The sequence below is a fragment of the Strix aluco genome, chromosome 6, assembly GCF_031877795.1.
Source record: "Strix aluco isolate bStrAlu1 chromosome 6, bStrAlu1.hap1, whole genome shotgun sequence".
Lineage (NCBI taxonomy): Eukaryota > Metazoa > Chordata > Aves > Strigiformes > Strigidae > Strix > Strix aluco.
The window spans coordinates 41,130,921-41,153,114 of record NC_133936.1 but is presented as its reverse complement, the minus strand read 5'-3'; the positions used below and the strand labels follow the sequence as shown (position 1 = coordinate 41,153,114).

At 39.9% G+C, this 22,194-nt stretch overlaps 1 protein-coding gene across 21 annotated transcripts in view; it reads left to right on the top strand.

Annotated features, from left to right (window-relative positions):
- LRRFIP1 (LRR binding FLII interacting protein 1) overlaps positions 1 to 22,194 on the top strand; it is a 114,648-nt gene that overhangs the window by 74,241 nt on the left and 18,213 nt on the right. For 6 of the 21 annotated variants that reach the window (XR_012623872.1, XM_074829791.1, XM_074829794.1 and 3 more), the window contains 10 exons: positions 936 to 1,016; positions 2,262 to 2,306; positions 3,298 to 3,363; positions 6,962 to 7,039; positions 15,482 to 15,514; positions 16,292 to 16,417; positions 17,572 to 17,643; positions 19,852 to 20,022; positions 20,986 to 21,078; positions 21,568 to 21,660. Coding sequence is in view for 20 of the 21 variants with exons in the window: in XM_074829791.1 (XP_074685892.1) it covers positions 936 to 1,016; positions 2,262 to 2,306; positions 3,298 to 3,363; positions 6,962 to 7,039; positions 15,482 to 15,514; positions 16,292 to 16,417; positions 17,572 to 17,643; positions 19,852 to 20,022; positions 20,986 to 21,078; positions 21,568 to 21,660 (858 nt within the window). In the remaining variant the exon portion in view is untranslated. The remainder of the gene's footprint in view (positions 1 to 935; positions 1,017 to 2,261; positions 2,307 to 3,297; positions 3,364 to 6,961; positions 7,040 to 15,481; positions 15,515 to 16,291; positions 16,418 to 17,571; positions 17,644 to 19,851; positions 20,023 to 20,985; positions 21,079 to 21,567; positions 21,661 to 22,194) is intronic. The other 15 variants (XM_074829792.1, XM_074829781.1, XM_074829778.1 and 12 more) reach the window with 9 other exon arrangements.

Sequence of the window (22,194 nt, the reverse complement as noted above, 5' to 3'; positions counted from 1 at the left end):
TTACAGAAACATTTTCTTTGCATTCAGCCTTGCCATATCTGACTCTGGGCTGCTCACTTTTCCTGATGGACACACCTAACTGTTTTGGTCCCCGGCTTTGCCCTCTGTCTCCCGGCAGAATTGTCCTGACACCTTCTCCTGCATCTCGTGTGGGCTTAGCTGATAGAGCATAAACTCCTCAAGAATTTGGAAGGAAGCTGACCTATTCTCTGACCAATAAGTTTTCCCAGTGCTTGGTGGGCAGTGGCAATTCACTCTCTTGTCTGCAGCGGTGGGACTGCACATGCAAAGAAACAAATCCTCTAAGGCAGGAGCTTGGGTTTTTAAGTATGAAGCTGTGATGCAGCCAATTATTCTGAGTTTGAGCCTGGAAGCTAACATTTCCAGCATCTTGTAAACTGGATGTTGTCTGTTCCATTTTACAGAAGCTGAAAGTATGTTGAAAAATACAGCTGTGCTTAACTAGAGCTAGGATGAAACTGGGGCGCCTGAACTGCATACGTGCTTTTGGAAACGTGGTCCATCTTCTCCCAAGTCCCGTACAAACCATGTCCTTCACAGCACACTGTCATGTTGGGTCGTAGCAACGAGAAGGGAGGAGAGAATGTGAGAGTTTAAAGCCTTTTCAGTGGAAAAGAAACCAAACTGGTATTTTGTGCATAAGATGCTGTAGGGATAGAGGAAAGGCCTTTTGTTTATTTTAAAAAATCTCTACCTTACAAATAGAAAGGGCACAGGATTTTCCCATATCCTCATATCTTTAATGTGGTTCTCTTAATGCGTTTATCTTTTATTTTTGCATCTGTGACCCCTTGGACTCCTTTTAATTGCTAAGCTCCTGATTTACTTTTTGCTTCCCATTCAAAGGAATTTCAAAAGCCCTTCGTGTTATGATGCTGAGTTCCTAAAGGGTTTTTTGTTTGTTATTGATGCAGGCTTCATACTACTCTGATCTGGGTCTTCACAACAGCAGCTATGCTTCCACATCTCAACCTTCTTCCCAAAATGGAAATTGGGTCCGTTGCCCTCTGGCTTCACCTGGCCTGGACTTGTTCTGACTTCATTTGGATAATACAACCTCTTGTACTTAGGAATTAATTTGGACCTATTATCAAGAATCTCTGTAGCCCTCTTCAGTAAAAGTTAAAAAAACCCAAAACAGAACTTTTAAGATTGGAGTGAGTAATGGAAAACTGTTTTTAAATGAGCACAATTAGTTTTCCTTTGCTGCTCCTCCCTTTCCTACAGTTATTTTGTTTGCTTTTGGCCTCAACTGGTCTGGAAAAATAAGGGAAATCTTAATTCACTGAAGTTCTCTACTCTATTTGAGGCAATTTCTTTGCTCACCGTGTCAGTCTAGCAAGCTTAAGACAATCTAGTCTGCTTAAAATGAAATTACAAGCAAGTAGTTTACAGACCGCTAGAAGAAAATCGCTGAAGCTTCAGAATCACCCGGGAGGTTGGATTGTCCTCTGCGTGTGGGCATAGCTCGGGCAGTCTGGCACTAGCAAAGCGGTGCTTGAGCAGTGGTGCGCAGCCTGCCCTGCCCGACGGCCTCAGCACGAGGGCATCGGCGGGCACTTGGCGGTGGCCAGCGATGGGGCCACTGCGGTTGAGCGGGGTGACTTGCAGCAGGATGTTGCCTGCAAGCTGTGGGCTGGGGACCACTGCTGGAGTATCTCTTGCATGTAACGATGCCAGATACAGTGTGTGCTCTCAGCTTAATTGCTAACTGCAAAGTCATTTGTTTTATGGTGCTCTGACTTAAGTACTCATAATTTTGTCCTGAATTATTTGGCTTTTCTGAATTTTTGTTTAATAATAAAATACACAAGAGATGATCTTATAGCTGTGTGAAACACTTAAAATGCCTATCTTAAAACACTTCTGTCTTTGCATGTAGCTCTTTTTCTGGCTTTGGTTGACGTGAGGAGAAACACCCATTCTGGCTGCTATACACAAATGTGTGTGAGACAATAACAACGTAACAACCTAAAATTAAATTATGCTGTTTTGCTTTTGCATACTGTTGTGTCCTCCCTTCCTGTAGGAAATGCACATGTCTGCTTGGTATTCTTAGTCTTTGGGAGTCGAGATCTAATGCTTTTATGGCACAGATGACTAATATTCTCTATGCTGGGTTTTCTTCTGTTGTAGTTTGATAATCCTAGTCTCTTATCGGGATGGTTAATTCTGCTGTAGGTGCTTTTTTTTTGTGTTTCATTTTCTATGCAAAAAAGTTTTGTGCTTGTCTTCCTCAGCCCTCCTTGCTGTACAGTGATGCCCTGCCAGCCAGAAGTTACAGGGTTTGTTGTACTAATGCTCTAAGCTCAAATACCGAAGCCACTCACTCACCTTCAGCCATGCATATGTTGTCTCTTGCCACTGTAGTTCCTGTTGGGTCCATTTATTTCACACTCTGGTGTCTGATCCATCTGAATGCACGTGTGCAATGCTGTTTGTACAGACCTGGATTTGCTGATCCTTCCTTTTATTCCCAATGGAACTGTGCAACCACTTCTTGTGGGGTTGTGTTGCTGCCGCAGACTTCTCTCTGGATGGAGACGGTTGTCTTCGTTTTGGTGTATTAACTACAATGGGCAGGAGCAGGCCAGAGAGAGGCAACATCAATTCTTTCTGGTTGTGTAACAACTAATAAAAATCTGTTTAAAAATTTTTGTAACCAAATTCTACTGTTCTTGTTTAAACTTTAAAATGAGCTGCTCAGATTGTTTGGTTTTTTTTTCCCTCAAAGCTTAAAGGTAGAGTTTCCTACTTCCCTTGTGTTTCCTGAGCCATATATTTATATGCTAAACTGCAGCCAGTCTTAAAATATGCATCTTCCTCCTCTTCTATTAATTTAGTAAGCTGGCTAGTAAGTGAAGTTCGTCAGGTGTGAGTTTCTCCCCATGTTGCCAGCACCAGAAATCAAGGTTAAACAGATTTGAACAATTTAAGAATTGATGTAGCCGTTTTGTTGGTAGGCAATATAAACTGTTGAATTGATCAGGAGAATGGTTAGAACTGCATGACTATGTGATGGACTCAGGGCGGGGGGTGTGTGTGTCTGAGATTTTGCACGTGCCTTACACCGTTTCCCAGTTCACTGACTTCAGGTTGTGTTAGATCTTCACTTGCATGTTGCTTGTGGTTGCGTACAGGAGGTGTCCCTGTCCTTGCACATACTGCTCGTTCCCCTACGTCCTTCGCGCTGCACCTTGTGAATTTGTAATGCTCCAGATTGAAACCAGAAACTAGGTCTGCCAGTCCTGTTCTGACTCTGTCTTTTAATTGTAGGCGTCTGTGTATGACGAGAGCGTTTACAGTGGGAGTCGTCGGTATAGTGCCTCTAGTTCTCGTGCTGTAAGATGTTTTCTGCATTTCCCTGTTGTCTTGTCTCTGTCCTCCAGTAACCCGTGTGTACCAGAATACAGCCTTTTCTGGGCTGAGGAACATTTAAGATGGACTGTGTGAGATTCACAGCCTGCTGCTGTAGGCAGAAGTGCGAGCACCATTTCCTTGAGCTGCCATGAAATAATAAGTAGTGATTTATCTGCTGTTGTAACGCCAGACCAGCTCTGGCTAGCACCGACAGAGCCTGGCGCTAGGCACTCACCCCCCCTGCGGCAAGGGGAATTCAGCTCTGCCTTGCACTTGGTTTGCAGATAAAACACCTTAGAAAGATCCTCACTGAGGATTCTTCTTTCGAAAACTGAGAATAATATGGTTTAAAAAAACCAACAACGAAACACAACACTTCCCCAGTGTTACATCATTAGCAGTTATCTGCTAGCATGAAGTAAAGGGGTTTTGTGAATGTGTAACTTGGTTTTGTTTCTTGGATTTATATTCAATAGCAATATTTCAGACAACTTGTGACAATGTTTTCAAAATACATGCTTCTGTGAATGGAGGGCTCTGTCGTTTATGGGGAGAGACAATATGAGGAATGACAATATAAATTGTTTCCTTTCAAAAAGGCTGCACGACTCGGTTTACAGATTAGAAGGCAGAAAATAAATGCCTTCACCCCTTCTCAGATGGGGCCTCCTCGTCATGGTGGGTGTTTAGGCCAGACAGTACATCTGCTGATGTTCTGTCTGCCTGGGGGGGGGGAAAAAAGCCAATCTCTTTTGATTTTTAAATTCTACTCTGTAGACCCAGTGCTTATTATGTCTCTGAACTCCTTCACTGATTATCAACAAAAATAACCCAACAAAAGAGCCCCAACAAATGGAAAAACACCACTTAAGACTGTAACAGAAAAAAGCCTCAAGACAAAATGTTGATCTGAATTTAACTGTGAAAGTTACAATTTTATTAGCTTGGAGAAGGAAGCAAACTTGAATGCTTACTAAGTGCTTGTTAGTCTTTAAAGGGCTATTCCATCCCCTGGCACTCACACTGATTACCTAGCTGGGCTGTGCATCTTGCTGCTACTGATGTTAAGCTTCAAATGACTTTTTATTTCATACCTGTGCCTTGTTTTCATTTGGCTGCCTTGGAAAATTCATCGATACTTATCCGTTAGGACTGTTGTGGCAGCCTGCAATTCGTTGAGTTTGCCACTGAGGCTGCGCTGGGCTGGTTGTAGCCCTTTGTACAGGATGTTTGTCATCTTTTGTTTGAGAGAAGTCTCTCAAAGGTCCCTGTGATACACTTCTACTCTTGAGAGAAATAATTTACAGTGGGGTCCAAGCCTGAATGCTGTTTACAAGTCTTTCAGGCACTGTTAATGGCTTGAGCAAGGAACAAAGAATGAAACGCCAGTGATTGTTCCCCTTCCTCCATCCCCATCCTACCCTGTGCCACAGGTATTTGGAAGCCTGTGTATAGCTCAGCCTTTCCAGTTTCACGGTCACCTGTAGTAATGAGAGGGTTGAAGTATGAGGTTTTTGTCTTAAACGGAATGGCCTTGTCACATTTACCGAGTTATCTATGGTTATTTTAACGCCTGTGAACCTCGTAGCACATTTAACATGTAGAGGATGTGCCATTTGGGTAGCTGTCCCCAAGGAATGTTTTTAGGTGATGACAGGTGAACGCAGGGGGTGAGGCTGAAACTGGCCTTGCTTGGTCTCAGCCAGCTGAACAAGTGGCACTCGCTTCCATATTCTGCCCCGCAATACACAGAGAGCAACTACGGAATAAATAGGTCCCGTAAAGCATGGATGTGGGGCTCATCAGTAGTTTATACTTTTTCCCTGTCACGTGTTTCAGGTTTGTTCTACATCCTTGTTATGCTAAACATAAAACACCAGTGATGGCGCAAGGCTTCTGTGCTAGAGCTAGTAAATAAGAAAACAAAATCTAAATATTTACTTCAGTGCTTTTTGGTTTTAATTTAGGAATTGAAGTGGCTGTGATTGAAAATAGTTGTAAACTGTGTGCAGTACAGTTTTAAATTTTGCATATTCTCATCCCTGAAATGAAGCTCAGTAGTTCGGATGCATGAAGCCAGCGTCACTTCACGTAAGACATCGGAGGACACAGCTTGGTCACGTTCTGCCCTTCTTCAGGGGCTTGCTAAGGGCTGTGTACCTTGGAATGTTAGTGCTTTGTGGTTAGAAACTAAGCTTAGGGTTGTACTGTAGCTGGGGTTACTTCCAGCTTGCCCTTTTACCATTTATTAGTACTGGGAGCTTAATTTTCATTGAATACTGTGCCACTGTGTTAGCGTGACTAATGATGCTGAAACAGTCCTCCAGTAGCTTGGTGAAGACCTGCCTGTCTCTGTAGCTTGAGGAGTCCAGGGGATTCCTGTACTGGCTGGGTAACTTAATAGAAGAAACCTTAAAAAAAGACAGAGTACGGGCATCTCGTACTTTTTTCTTTAGAATTCAGTGTTTTTATATCTGAGAGACAGTCTTAAGTACCTCTAAACTCATAAGGATCATTAGCAGCATAGCCTGAGCTGCTGAGAAGAGCAGTTCCTCATGCTTGTTCCTGTCCCAGAACTGCCTCTGCCCTTGTGTCAGTACTGACTTTTGCACGTGAAATTTGTCAGGCTGACATCCCTCTTTAGAGGCTACATTCGCAATTGCCTTGAGATAGTAGCAATAGGAAAAATACCATGTCCGGTAAACCCCAAACTTTAATTCATCTCTGTTCTGAATGTATCAAAACCTCCCTTTTATATATGCTTATGTATCTTTCTATAAAGTACATCTAAATACAAGATTGACTGCAAAGCTGCTACTCTGAAATCTTTGAAAACAGAGGGAATAATTCTAAAATGCATTTCCAGAATAAGTTTTAGTTCTGTTTTCCTGATGCTTTAAACTTTCATTTCCCTTTTCTGCTTCCACTGCACTATAACTCTGGAAATAAAACAGCGTAGACACATTCTTTGTCCTTGTCAGCAACAAGTCAGCCCTGTCTGTTCTGCATCACTGCTTAGATGTTTGCTTTTAAGAAGGTCTGAAGTACTTTATTTGGCAGGAGACGAGGTCTGCAGGTGCTGAAAAAGCAGGAGAGATACTGAGTCTCTGAGATGGTCTCAGTTTTTACTTTAATCACCACATAGATGGATGTTTCTTGCTTTGGCCTGTGGAGCACGGATTCATTTTATATGTGCACAGTGTTGGAAACATGGGAAGAAGGCTCACCAGAGAACCTCAGAGCTCTTGAAAAGTAGTAGGATCGAGCCTTTTGTGTGGAGACTGAGAGTTGTTTACTTGTGAATGGTATCTGAAGATACATAAACAAATCATTAGGATTCTGCTGTTCTAAGAATGGAATCAAAACTCTGCTTGGTCTGTCAACTGGAATTACTGCTTGCCTTAATTTTTAAATTAACAGTGGAGGTGTCTGTTCTCTGACTTTCACTGCTATTCCTTTGCATGTAACCATTTTCATAACTAACCTCCGATGTAATCCTCTAAACTCCCTCATGTTTCCCTTCCCAATTCTAATGCTTTTCTCTTTTCTCTGCTTGCTGTTCTTGGTTTACCTGCGGCAGCCTTCCGAGTACAGCTGCTACCTTGGGTCAGGATCTCGGGCATCCTCAAGAGCCAGCTCTGCTCGGGCCAGTCCAGTGGTGAGCTCCTCTATTTTTCTTTGTCCCTAAACTATTTAATTCCTCTGTTCTTCAAGGTCTTTTTTGTACAAAGAGGTCACTGTCCTTCATGAGATGGTTTCTTATGGTATTATTTGGAACTTCTGGGTAATGTTTAAGACAAAGAAGGGGTGAACCAGATGAGAAATTAGAAAACCAAAGTAATTTCTATTGCAGATGCACATGTTTTTACAACAGAAAGTACACTTTGAACTCCTGTGACAACACTAATTTTTTTTCTAAGTTGGGCCTATAGCACATCGTTAAGGGTATTGTGAAAAAGACTGGGTTGTTGATGCTAGTGCTACATCTCCTTTGATTATTAAAATCAGGAAACCCTAAATCTTACTGCAGCATTCAAGTAGTTTAGTTTATCTATGTTGAGCAGTATTTTGGTGTTGTGTTGCTGCAAACCTGCAGGGCTATCCGGAGATTGGATTTGAACATATTTGCTGGACTGTAGATTACCAGGCACCACGGAGTCGTTAGCACAGAGTGAAGTGCTAGAAGGATTACGTGCACCCAGCACATCTAGCATCATGAATTCTTAAATAGTCATGGCTGGACAAGGCTCAAGTGCTAAAGGCTTGTCCAACCCCTGTGACTGTAGTTGACCAAGAAAAGATTTTTTTCCGTTGCTTTTTACAAATATAAAGTAATTGTCTTCTGTTTTTTCAATGGCATATTGCTGCTTTCTCTTTGTGATTGTTCCACTATCTGTTTACAACTGTGAATATCTTTCCTGATTAATTTCAGAGCAAGGCCTGATAGCGTGGTGATGGTAGCAGAGTGCAGTGGCACGTTTCTTAGAGGAAACATGCAGCTTACAGTAAACTAGTCTATAACAAAATTAATCTTCCATGGAGAGTGAGCTTTGAATTGTTGCACTTGAGTTTCAGTAAACTGGCTTTGCTTCATGGAAACATTCCTGCTAGAGAAGTTTTAATGTGCTCATTCTTCTGGGACCTGTCACATACTACCTACCACAACCCTAAGATATGATGAGGAGAGTGATATCGTAAACACACACAACGTGCTTCTCTAGTCATAACATCCTGTTGCCTTTATTGCTTTGTTGAGGAGCTGAAATTTAAATGCTCTAAATGTTGCCTTAAGGACTAATTAAGAAGGAATATCTGGGTAGTCAAAGAAGCTACCACAGCATGCAACATGGTAAACTGTAACGTGAACATTTGGAGTGTTTCCTCTTCAGTAAACACACGTAGTCTGCAGTAAGGAATTGCTGTGTATCTCATGTCCCCCAGCATGCTGAAACCTGTGCGCTCTGGGGGTTTTCTCCTGTAGTTAGAAATGCGCAGTAGGTCTGCGTCCCAGTGGTGAAAGGTGCCTGAACTCTCCTCGCAGGGTTACTTCTTGCCATCAGGCAGGGAATGGACAAGCCTTTTGATCATCAAGTGAGGCCTCTCCTATTAAGTGAGAAAGAGCTGAATAAACTGTCCCAAAAGAAAATGGATTTGATAGAATAGAGCTATGTGCTCTGAAGTATTCTTAAAGACAAGGGTACATCCCCTTTTTTTAAATGATTTTTTTTCTTTTAAAAAAAGGATTTTCATCAGATAATGTATGGCAGTCGGTGAGCTATAAATAAATCAGTACTTTAATTAGTCTCTGAGGTATGCATTTTTGCAGTATATATCTTACATTAGTAATACTTCTTAAATGGCTTTGCAAACTGAATTTCAATTATCCCAAAAGCAAAAAAATAATCAGAATAACCAGGGATTCCATGAAAGTTCTTTAAGAACTGCATACCCATACATTGATGTTGGTTTCCATGATGTGTTCTTTGTATGCAGTCCGAGTCATTCGTGCAAGTTGTTTACGGTAATCACAAAATGCAGCTTGGCCCTCCTGGGAGCTCTAGGGGATTTTTTGTCTTTTAATTCTCCGCTTACATTTTGGACTGTTTGTATGCTGGAGATGGTTAGCTGTGTCAGCACCGATGCTGGAGAGGTGCCGAGCTGAATCTGCTCTGCGAGGAGGCAGCAGGCACTTTTTTTTAATTTAAAGTAGAGGTTTATTGCAGGGTGTAAAGAGCTTCTGTTATTCCCATGGTGTTGAAGAAGAGCTGGGAGCTAACACCATAGTGGGTCTAAAAGGCACCACTGCAGGGGCTTTGCTTCTCCTAATGCAAGGTAGTACAAGCCTTATTAACAGGGTGGCATTGCTCTTAAAGGTTCTAATTACTATACTGGGTCAATGCAGCAGCACCTTGTGATTTATATTTTTTTCCTTTCTTTTCCTGTAATAAACAGGCAATGCCTTTTCCTGTAACTCACAGTACGGAGTCACTTGCCTTTTACTAACAGAGGTTTGAAGGTGTTTTGGTAACGTTTTCAGTTGCATACTTGATCTTGGCAGTAAAGATGCTGAAATGGGGCCCTGTCTTCTCAGCGGGCTCAGCGATGTATGGCTTCCACTTGTACAGTCCTGGAATGTCATCTGCATGGACTTCCTAAAGGAAGAATAAAGATCTCCTTGGATGATGGTGATAATTTATGAGAGGGGAAGAAAGTGGTTGTTTTTATCTATATGAGTAGTCTACATTAGAACTGTTTTAATATTGCTAACCCACAAAACTGAGATGTTCCCTGCCTTACTGTACTGAGCCATATGCTTTCTTGATTCTACTTTATATATCTTCTGGCATTTCCACACGTAAGGATTTGATTCCAAGTTTGCTTTTTAAACGGCTGGTGGAGGAGGAAGGAAAGGGGAATATATGTTGGGTTGAAAATCTGACTTTCCAGCATGCTTATGTCACTTGAGAGTGTGATAGTTTACAAAATCCATGTACTGTAATCATGAGTGCTTAACACTGAGGCTAAATATTATTTTCTTATGATTATGGGCATTATTAAGCAGAAAATGAAAACTGAACTGTTCCCAAACCTAGCTAATTATCCTGAGAAATTATATATTGAGAATGGAGGATGATTCAATTTGACTTTCTAAATTAAAGCATACAGTATCTTGTCACTGCAGCCTTTAAATTTTTTCTCAGAATTTTGTTTCCCCTTCTATCGCCTTTCATTAAACAATGAGCAAAAAGTGACGACAGTAGTTTTCCTGCTGCGCACAGTTTTGCCAGGTTATGTTCTCATTTGTGTTATCATCTGTGTAATACAGTAAAAGCCAGGAAGATACTTAAACACAGTATGTGAATATTTATTTGTCTTTTTATGTATTTTTAAGAATTCACTACATTTGCATGAAGTTTACTGTTTCTTTATTTTTTAACGTTTTTCCCATTATTCCTACTAGTAATTATTGTCTGCTGCCCTTGCAGTTACTGCAGATATGCAAAAGTGTCATTTAATATTAAAGTCTTATACTCAATATTTAAGTACAGATCTTAAGACTACTGAGAGCAAACGTCAGGCCCATGTATACAGAGGGAGGTAAACCTTGTGCCTGAGCTAGTGGCATGTTTTGGCCAAGATGGGCTTTTTAATATGAATTGCTGGAATTTTAAAAAATTAATAAACTACCAATGAAAAGCAATTATTTATGCATTTGAAATAGACTCAGAATGTGATAGTATTTATCTGAAGACTTTCTGAGCAAAGGAAAGCAAAATAATAGGAGAGGGCACATTTTGCTACCGTAAGAAGATGATCTTTTGTATTAACTCTCTTCCTTCTGTGGGGTCTCAGACGGTGGGCACAGGCATCAGCCTGGCCAGGCGGGCTGGTGCCCACAGCAGCATGATCGTACAAAGCACAAGTCTGAGAATGCAAGTGTGCAGTCCTCGGGTCGTATGTTAATGCACAGTTGAGAATAGCTTTTCTTTAATTTGAAGAAGCTTATCATTTCTCACTGGAAATAAAATGAAGACAGTAACAGACTTAATTTTCAGGGAAGCAGTTATCAGCGTGCTCAGGCTTTGCCTTCTCTCCTCTACACTTACAGATTTACAGTAGGTTTGAATCCTAGCCCAGCCACTGACAGTCTGGGTGTGCTTCTGGCCCCTCCGGACTGAGGATTTGCTGCAGTGCTAACTTGCATTTCAGAGACTGATAAGTTTGTTTAAGCAATGACGTTTGGCATAACACTCATTCCTGAGTGAGGATCCTTCTGACAAATCCACTTTAGACCTGACAAAGTTCAGCAGCAGTTTTCCCCTGCTGACTTCTAAAAGCTTGTTGCTAATTGCTAGTGTTAAGGTGGCTCTCACTGGAAAAATACGCAGAAACTCTCCGTGTTACTTCCTGCCCCAGCCCAGCTGATGATACTGGTAAGATGGGGATTGTAGGAGGGGTTATATTGACTGCAGTACTTACTATTTTTTTTTTAATTCCAGTTTTTGTAGATACCATCCTGTGTTCAGCACTGCCTATTGTGAGCCATATTTCCATTTCAAACTGTGCTGTACTACTTTAAGAGCAGGAAATGAGCTTAATTTGATTTGTCACCAAAAAAAGCCCCTTGCTTTTATGAGGAAGTTGCTCTAAGTTAAAGATCTCAGATGGAGCTGAGCAGTGACAGCCACATACTGAACGCACTGAAGTTGTTCTCGTACCTGAGCGTGGCCCGCAGCACCACCCAACAGCAAGGGTTTCAGATTTCCTTTCTCTGGCCTTGTTTAGGAGGCTGAAAGCTGGAAATTGTGCCTTAGTCCTGATTCTTCCATTGATGTAAAGATCTCTTTACTTGCAGCTGGGCTGTAGTACTTTACTGTCCCAGGGTCCCCAGTCTTCTCAGTAGGTGTTGGAGAGTTGTCTTGTTGGATGCACTGATAGTGCAGCAGGGGCTCTAATTTTGGCCTGAGCACTCACTGGTGGCAAAGAGCTTCAAGGGTTAACCTGCTAGCTGACTGCGGAGTAGAGAGAAATACTTTTTCAAACAACATATTAAAATATTTTTATTGTCTATGAAAAATAGGCAATATATCCATATATAGACTTTGTTGGATGATTTTGCTCTTGTTAAGTTTCCAGCTGTGGTAAGCCTCTGATATTGCTGACATTTTTGTAACGTGGCTCTGGATTTATTCCGAAATCGCTGTCAGAAGAGGTTGAACTCTGATCCCATTGTACTTATTTTGCCAAAACAAAGATGTGTGTGCTGAAGTTCCTTGGAAAATTACTTCCTTTTCCTGCTTTTTTTACACATTAAAGTACAAATTGCCCGAATTGTTGATCAAGAGGAAGGTAATCTGTGATTAGAGACAGACCCATACCCTTGTAGAAATGAAAAACAGTACAATGTTCTATAAATTAAAGGTCTGGTATCATTAGGTGAATTCCTCTTTAGATGTCCTCTTCTAGCAAGTATTCTGTTAGTGCTTTATATCTGTATGTGGGAAAGTCCCCAAACCAGTATATTTGCGTGAAGGGCTATGCTGAGTATAGTACTGTGAAGCAGAGAGGTTGTTCTCAGTCTGTTTATTCATTACAGTATTCTTTATTGAATGATAATACAAAAGGTAAGTATTTTGGGCAAGAAGTTTGTGCAGCTTCAAATAAAAATAAACATGTTTTTCCTGACCTTTCTCTGTTTGATTTCTTACTGGATCAAATGCCAAAGGGCTTGTCAGGGACCTGGTGAAGGCTGAAAACCTGGAGTTCCCTCTGGTGGCTGACTGCTGTTGGAAAGCATGATTTATTTTAAGGAGTGATACTGTTAATCTAAAGGTGACCAGAATGAAAACTGTACTGTATTAATCTAAAATAGAGTCCTGTCTTTCTACAGCTTTTGGTGTATCACTGCCACGTAACCATAAAATGAAATGCTGCTTGTTTCAGACTGACTTTTTGCTTAGAAAAGTGTTGTGTAGCAGGAGGCATCTTTGTAATGACAGGATACTATATTAGAATGAGGAACTGGCTTTTCTCAAAACATTACATTTTAAAATGTTAATATTTAAATAAATCAGTAATTACTGTTTTTGAGGAGAAAATGCTCTGAATATTCCATTCATGGCACCAAATGGGTGTGTGTATGACAGCATGACTAGGAAATGAAACCTCCTCAGTTTTTTGTGGCTTTGTTTTGTTTGGTTTTGGTGGTTTTTTTAAAAACCGTGTCAATTTTAGAAGTTACTTAATAGCTTTAATTAAAGATTATGCGGCCTTAGAGAATTATTAAAGATTGTTTTGCAGTACATGTATAGCAAGGCTTCACAGGCGTGGTTACAAGTGCTCTGAGAAGAAATGTCCACCCTATGCATATATCTTACCACATTGTCTTCCACATTCCCCCCTTTGCAAATGGAAGCTTTTATTTGACTCGTGATGCACCATTAAAATTTCGTATCAATATTTACTCCCTTCTTTATCTTAACAAAACCTGAGATTGCACATTTTTTGAGAAAACAGAGGAGATTCTGCAAATGGCTTAAAGAAAATAATATTTTGAGTTGTGCCCTGAACCCCTAAGGTAGCCTTCACAAAAGGCTCTACATAAATTTCTGGAAGTGCATTTGTGTGTGTGTGTGTATACACTAAGCTTTGGTAACATGCCAGTATTTACACTGCCACAACTGTCTTAATAAACAACACCACAGTGTTTGGCAGGGCTAGAAGTCTGCCAAATCCAGTACTTGGAGCTGTCTGGCATGACAATAATAGCCTGTTTGCAAAAGTCAGTCCTTCTTGTTTATTGGGTCTGAACTGAAGTATCTGTTTTCATTAGTGACCACCTCTTATTGCATCCAAATTCAGAGATTCCCCCCCACCCAGTACTTTGTGTATTCAGTGTCTTTGCAAAGTTTTTATCTAATGCTTTAAGTCTGGCTGATTTTACTTTGAAGCCTAAGTCTTAAATTTTCTTAATCCAATCATAGAGATTTCATGATATGTGTTGTCAGTGTAAAAAGCTGATTTGTAATAGATACCTCTCAGTTCTGGGTTTTTTTTTTTTAATAGGGTACCATAGGTAATATGAAAAATAATGAGTGGGATCATCCACATATTACTCTATATAATTCAAAGAAAAAAAAAAAGTGAACTGATTGGAAAGAGATGTAGTTTTTGAGTGTGTTTTCAATGAAACTTATAAACTTAACCTCAACTATTCCCTGCCTTACCCTGTATCAGATCTATCCTGATTTTTGTTGTCATTTCAAAAACACTCTTCTGTTCAGCTTTTAGGCTCTTGATCCGGGGAAGCCATTAATTTTCTAGAAGTCTTTTGGGAAACCATCTTAACTGTGGTGCTGAATGTTCCCAGAAGAGGTTGACATGTTCTGGACTTCTTGAGTTCTGCTGAACTTTTAATTTCATTCAGTCCTTTTTACACTTAGTTCCATTTTAGATGGAGATACTTATAAAAACAATCTGTTATGAAACACAGGTTTGTTTTTTTTTTTCTCCCAAAATAGCAAAGTGAATAATGGCAAAATACTTGATTTTAAATTTCTGCTCTTGGGAACTTGTATATTTTGTTTGGTTTCAGAGCAGGAAAAAGTTGATAGGGTGGTTGCCGTCAAGGAAAAATAAATCTGCTCAGTTTGTATGTGGGTTTTGCTCTGTAACTTTCTTTGAAGCATTTAAGCTGTCTGTATCCATGGTAATTTTCTGTACTGCTAAATGCTACTTTGGCTCTGTGCAGGATCTCTCTTCTGAATTAGTAAATTCCAGTAAAGTACTGAAACCATAAGAGTGCTGTTTATTTAGACTTATCAGAGGTCTTAAGCTTTAGATTTTTCTTTTTTTCTTTGTCTTTTTTTTTTTCTTCATTCTTCTGGGAGTGGTGCAGACACAGTACAGTCCTTCAAGTCTAACTTGGTACCTTGCTTTTTGGAATGGGGAAGGATGTGCTGGCAGCCTTCAGAGGTAGTCTTTTGTTAGTTAAGGTCCATAAAAAGATGTAACTTCAAGAAGCTATCTTGGTCTGGAGATCTATTGATCTTTCAGTTAAAAAACTTAACCTCTCTACTTAAGTAAATTGCTATTGGGAGTTCATTTGAGGCATATTTTAAACTGTTCTAAAGTAAATAGGAGTAGCTGCGTATGTCAGCACCCCAGTTGCATACAGCTATTTTTATGTCTGGGGAGAGACCTCTGGGGCTTTGAGTTCATGCCCGCATAGGTCTTTATATTCTTGTATTGTTAACTCAGATCACATGCCAGCTTCATGTTTGAAACATTGTGATGTAGAATATGGAAAAAAAAATGTTTTTCTGTCTTATTTAATAGACTAAATAGTTTTTTTATCAATAAGTGTATTCCACTTAATTACATACTGCTTAGAAATTTGAGGTGAATTGTCCAGCCTTGTGCCCTGAGATACCAGCCAGGACACTGCTGTTCTGAGTGAGCTGGCTGCTTTTTGGGTGGATAGAAATTGCTATTGAAAACTCTTTTACAGATTTAAGAATTCCCTTTCTGGTATCTTACTGCCTTTCTCTTGTCCTTTATTGATTATATGAATGATTCCTTCTAAATCTTTGTTTTACAGATTGAAGAAAGGCCAGAAAAAGACTTTGAGAAGGTAAGAAGGATCTTATGAGTTATTCTGACAGTAGTGCTTTCTTCATATTCTTTTTGGTAGGTAGAACTTGCAGTGAGTGTACAGAAATCTATTAAAATCCATTGTGGGGAAAAAATTTGAGTTGTTGGAGGCTTCTACTACATTTTTGAAGATGAACTTTTCAACCTCTGGTCATTCAGATGTTAAGTAGTTGATCTTCAACAGCAGCCAGCTGAAATTGCTTTAGGCTAAGCCACATGACCACTGTTTATTAGATTTTAATTATGGGATTATGTAAAAATAAATAAACTTTAACAAAAGAGGAGGATACTGCAGTAGTGGGAAAGTGGCTTAATGCAGAACCCTCACTTCAGTAAAACAGTTAATGTGGCTACTGCTGCAGAGTAATAAATACCCATGAAAGGAAAGGAGCTTGAGAGGTAGTCAGAAGCATCCACAAAATGTATTACTGCAAGTTCTGAAAATATCTGGCAAGATGATACTAGCCCCTAAAGACTTTGTCTAATTAAGAATTAGTAGTTAGAAGCTAAGTCAGGCAAACTCTTATTAAAGTAGTGTTTAAGTACATCTGATCTGCCTTTTCTCATTAGTTTCCCTTGTTAAATCTTGATCTTTTGATTTTTCTTGTTACAAAGTTACATTTTAATAAAATCTACATAATTTAGAAGTGCACGGGTTGGTGTAACACGTGCGTTAAACCAACAGCAACAAACTACAAGCCCACAATATATCTGGAAAAAAAAGTTAACAACCATTTTTAACTGTGTGTGATTGTAGGGAGCACGTACTGTCTCAAGCTTATCAGCAGCTACCTTGGCTTCTCTGGGTGGGACTTCATCACGAAGAGGCAGTGGGGATACATCCATCTCAGCCGATACAGAGGCATCTATTAGAGAGATAAAGGTAAGAAATCCTTAAAACCAGCATAAATTATTAAATACCCTTTAGACTTCTTTCCAGAAAAAAAACCCTGTCTTGTCTCCCCCTCCTGGCAGTTCTGAGAAAATGAACTGTATGCTGTGAGTGAAAAGTGAATGGATTTATTAGAGAGATGCTGCTGGGAAGCTAGTGTGTATTGCAGGAATACTTGGATAAAGTCCTACAGCATATGATAGCAGAACAGACTGATCATAACAGACACATCTCATCCTAACCTAATGAAACGGGAAATGGACTCAATGTATCACACTGATAGGAGGATTGAAGTAATGCAGGAAGCACTGCATTTACGGGATGCTAATTTGGGGAGGGGGGTTTATTTTGTAATCTAATTAGTGATTCCGTGAAGTTAGACACATCTGAATAGCAAATCGATACGAAATCCAGTGTTCATATCATTGAGTGCTGGTCTGGGTGGTCCACCCCTAAATTGGTTTTTGTCATCTGTTTTTTAATGCTCCATTCTGAAGACTATTTTAAAATGGGGAGTCTGAATTCTGTGAACTTTCATGCGTACAGCTTACAACTCTTCTGAAATTATAGCCAATTAAAACGTGGAATTTGTATTAGGACCTCAGATACAAGCAGGTCTGTCCCAGTTTCAACACTGTAAAACAGCTGAAAGATAGCCGTTTGCTGGGGACCAGGGACAAAAGAGGAGAGAGACTGTGAAATAGGACTTATAATTAAATTTAGTGTGACGGATGGTTTTCATACAATTTTTCCTACATTTATAGTATAGCCTGTATTGCAGACTTGACTTTGGCAGCCCTTACCCTTAATACTAGAATTCCTCAAAGAGGGTGATAATCAGTGAAAAGGGTAGAGAAGGGCTTTGTGGCTGGGGTCTGTAATTGTTGGAGTCTTTGAAGCTGGGTCTGCATCTTGTCCTTAACACTGAAGACTTCATTTTTTCCAGTCAGGAAGAGCAGAATTAGCATAAACTTCTAACCAAGAAATTTCATTGTCCAGTAAGGCTACAGGTTAGGATCAGACCCGTTAACCTGTCTGGTAGAAATACTTAAATGAGAACTCTGGATCCCTGCTTTTCCCTCTCAGCTGTGCTTCTGCTTGTTAGCTTCAGTGGCACCATTCACCTTTCTCACCGTTTTCCTCAGGATATCTATGAGTTAAAGGACCAGATTCAGGATGTAGAAGGCAAATACATGCAGGGACTGAAAGAAATGAAGGTACTGGTTTACTGCAGACGGGGAGTGATCATTAACACCAGCTAAACATTCAGAGAGTTGGTGTGAGACCTAGAACTGACCTTGCATGCTTTCCTCCGGGAAGGGTTGTGAATTGTGTGAAAACTGTTTCATTAACTGGAAAAGAATCTGTTCTGACCCTGAATGATTGTGGTGAGAAATGCTTCCAAATGTTAACTGAAAGGCTGCTGATTACTGCTGCATGTTGTCTTTGCTGTTTTGAGAAGGTAATAATTTTGCTAGCAAATTAAAATTATTAGTTGGTGGGGTTTGTTTTTTATAGCTTCCTAATCCAGGAAGCCTCCCAATATTGGAAGATTAACTCATGTCCTACAGTGCTATGAAAAGTCGGAGTTTAAAAGCTTGTATGATTTTGATAAGGTCCAGCATGCCTCTGGAAGGTCATGCATGTGAGGTGGTGACTATCATTTTGGTTTCATATTTAGCTTGCAGAAGACACCCTTAAACAAGTCTTGTATCAAAACTCCATCTAACAAAGCTTGTTGGGTGAAGAATGCACACTCACACCCGTTGGCACTGAAGAAGCGCTTACCACTTCCACAAAGCCATAAATGGATTTTGGTGCACAACTAAATTGTGCATCCATGTACCACCACCTCATAAGTGAGCAGCAACATGAGCTGCGTTTTTTGGAAAAGGCAGTCTTGCAAATGTATATGTAGACATCCAGGCATATAATGCAACATTTATCAGCGTTAATTGCTGATTGTGTCATCGGCTCAGACGCTGTGACAGGCCAAGATGCTGCCATCTTAAGTGAGTTGTCAATGGAAAAAGAGTAGTTTGGCCCTTTTTCTGTAAAACCTGGTTTTTTTTCACTGATCACTGTGTAGCAGGTGTAGCAAAACAATCACACTACATAAAAAAAAATGTAGGTAATTTTTCAGTTTTTGTCCCTTAGACTGCCTTTTGTAGTGATTTGTACCTAAGCCGCACTGCTTGATGCTAAGAAAACAAAACATAGCATGTTGAAGGAGTGGTGCAGCAACTACCTTAACTTTTTACTTTCATATACTTCCTTTCCAGCCAATTTCTGAGGTTTGATCCTACCACTTTTCCAAATCCTGGTGGCTTTCCTGGACATGGTATTTCTCATCCTTGGTCTGTAAAGTGCACTAAACCCACAGTTTTTGTTTGGAACTGTACAAATTCATGTCCTTAAAGACAAATTATTTTATTTGTCAATAGAAACGTAAACTAAACTGATTCAGACTGAATTTTGTCATCATCTCGCCACTGTCATCCCCAGTTACATTTATTGAATGAAAAAGGAAGTATATGAATTTCACCTGTGTTTTAAATGTAATTACTAGAATTACTTAAGTTCCAAGAGAAATTGCTTGACCTGTAAACTAAAGTGTTGACATGGGTGTCCTCCTTGTTTGCATATTTGCACAGTTTTGTTTATGTAATGCTCTTATTTCTGTATTAAAATCAAAGAGTACAAAGTTTGACTGCACAACACAGAATGATCCTGATCTTCATTTTGCCATCATTTATTATTATAAATCGGTATCTTATATTCAGGTTCATAGGAGGGGTTTTCAAGACTCTGGGAATTGTATCTTACAGAGTAAATTTGCAAAGAAGGGATGTGATACAGGAAACCTAATGAAAGATGATACATAAGGTCACAAAAGCTGCAGCTCTTTCACAGCGAATCCTAATTCCTGAGTCAATGTATTTAGTGGTTCCCACACTGCAAGGATCCCTGAAATTTGTGTGAAGGGGCTGTTAAACTGCCTTCATTCAAGGCCTAACATCATCTGAAATTATCTTAAATCAAGGCCAGTTTACCTTTAAAAAAAAAAAATTCCAACTTGTCATCTTCAGCAGCTACTTTAAGCTGCCAATGTGCAGGGGCAGCCAGGGGGAGGGAGAAGGAAGAAGACTCTGAGAAGGCAGAAGCTGAAGCAGCAGAAACCAGGAAACATTTTATCTGTCCTGAGGTAAGGCTCCTTGCTTGTAAACAGAGGCCTGGTGGGAACACAGGGGAGGTTATCTGCACCTTGGAACAGCTGGTAAGCCTCTTTAGCTCATGATTAGCACTGGTTTCCCTAGGAGTACTGAGCCTGTTTGTGGTTTAGTATTTAATTTTCTTGTTGAAGGTCTTGGTTGGCAAAGTGTGCTTTGTAACTGACTCTGACTGTGGCTGCTTATTCCTTGCAGGACTCTCTAGCCGAAGTTGAAGAGAAATATAAAAAGGCTATGGTGTCAAATGCTCAACTAGACAATGAAAAAACAAATTTCATGTACCAAGTAGATACCCTGAAGGATGCACTCTTAGAGTTAGAAGAACAGCTGGCAGAATCCAGGCGGCAATATGAAGAAAAAAGTAAAGTATGTATATAGCTATGGCATGTTACTTAACAGGGAAAGTTTTTTGGGGGGTGCCAGAGATCCTTGGGAGGAGGCAACCAAATTACTATTCAAAATTTTAAATAAGTTATTGTTTTAGTTACTGTTAAAGCAAGTGGATAGCAGCATATTATGTGTTTGTGATCATCCAAATGGGAATCTTCCCTGTTTCTGTCTTAAGCAATTGCTGAAGAAGTGAAGAACTCTTTTGTATGGTAAAGCTATACTGCTATTATCACATGTCATTTTATATTCCATATTTAAAGTGGGTTCAGAGGGTTTGTTCATCGTCACTTCTGGAGCATTTTTTACACACAAAGCTCTCTTCAGAAGGCCTGTGGGAGAGCTGTGCAGTTTATATAGTTAAGGCAGCTACTGGGTTGAGAGTTGAATTAAGTTTTACATGAATTCAGCATCTGACTGCTAGTGACTTGGTGTTAAATAATAAAGCTGTGGCTTGTGTTAGCTTTTCAGAACTTTTCTTTAGCGTGGGGCATTTCACTATAGTGTACTTCAAAACACATAGTTCCTGGAAGATACAGTGTGGTGGGGTTTTGTTTGGTTTGGTGGTTTTTCTTAAAGTCCATGGTGTCTAGCTACCTTTTAGTACAGGGCTGTGTGGAAGGAGTGGGTTAAATTCCCCTCCATTCATCTGTGAAGTCTGTAGGACTTGAGTGTAAAAGCTATTCACTGCCAGCCTGCTGCTCAATTTATTAAACTGGCTAAATGATGTCTGTCACTTCTATATTTGATGGAATAATAGTTTCTTGGAAAAAGGACAAATAAGATAAAAATTGTACTCTTGTGGGATTGTGATTAGAGGAATATTCAAGAATTGCAATGCAGTAAGCATTTTCTTTGTGGTTGGGCTTATTTTTCTCATTTTTTTTCACGGGATGCTATTTTTGATCAATAAAAATCTCATGAATGTTTCATTATTCATAGGAATTTGAGAGGGAGAAGCATGCTCATAGCGTATTGCAGTTTCAGTTCATGGAAATCAAAGAGGCTTTGAAGCAAAGAGAAGAAATGCTTGCAGTAAGTAACTTTTTTTTAATGGCTTCTTTGATTGGTATGTTCCCAGTTAGCAGTAGGAGTGCAGAAGGTGAGGCATGGAGAATTTTATTCCCTACTCGGGTTTCTCACCTGAAGAAATACTAGTGTTTCAGGCCAAACAGGTTCAGAGCTGACTAATAGAAATAGTACTTTCGTAAGTATTATCTGAAGTTGGACTTCTTTTTTTGCCTTGTCCGTAATACGAGATAAGCAGTGTTTCAGATGGCTGTCTGTGGAGATGCAGAGGAAGCTTGTGGAACTGTCCAATTTGTTTTAACTCACCTCGTGGATAGTACGATTGTCTTCAGGAGTGTAGGTTTAGTTGAGATGTCGGAAACTGTGAAACTGTGCATGTAGATACATTTTTACTTTAGCACCTGACTTTTCATTCTTTGGCATCACTGCAATCTTAACCTTCTCTGTTAACCTGTTACCTGCTTTCTGTCTTCTTGTTTTGCTCCTGTTTCTCAGGAAATCCAACAGCTGCAACAGAAACAGCAGAGCTATGTCAGGGAAATTTCTGATCTTCAGGAGACAATAGAGTGGAAAGACAAAAAAATAGGGGTAGGACTGTCAACTCCTGAAATGTGTTCAGAGTGGCACTGTCGTTCTCCAGCTGATCCTGCTTTTGCAAAACCTCATTAACAAAATCCTCCTTAGTGACTTTGCTTGGTGTGACTGTCTTACTATATTACCAGTGAACTAGCAAATAGCAAATTTTGTCTTTGGCCAGTATCATAAAATCCAAGAAAAAATTTAGCAGCTGGTCTGATTTCAAAACCTTGGGTAATTTATTTGCTGTGGTGCACCATTTGTATTTGCCGTATTGAGAGAGGAAGTGATATTTATAATGCAATTGCATCAGCACTGAATTTTCGCTTATTCAGATTTAATCTGCGGACTGAGCAAAAACTGGAGTGTGATATAGGAGTAACAGAGCTATTTATGGGCTATTGGGATGAAAGTCTCTAACTCCCTAACCCTTGCTTCTCATCCCTTCCCACCACCCCCTGTCAAAGCCAAATGGAAACCCACTCTGAAAGAAAAGCGTGGCTTCCTTTTCCTTTTCTAACACTGAAAGACTTTCTGAATATAGGA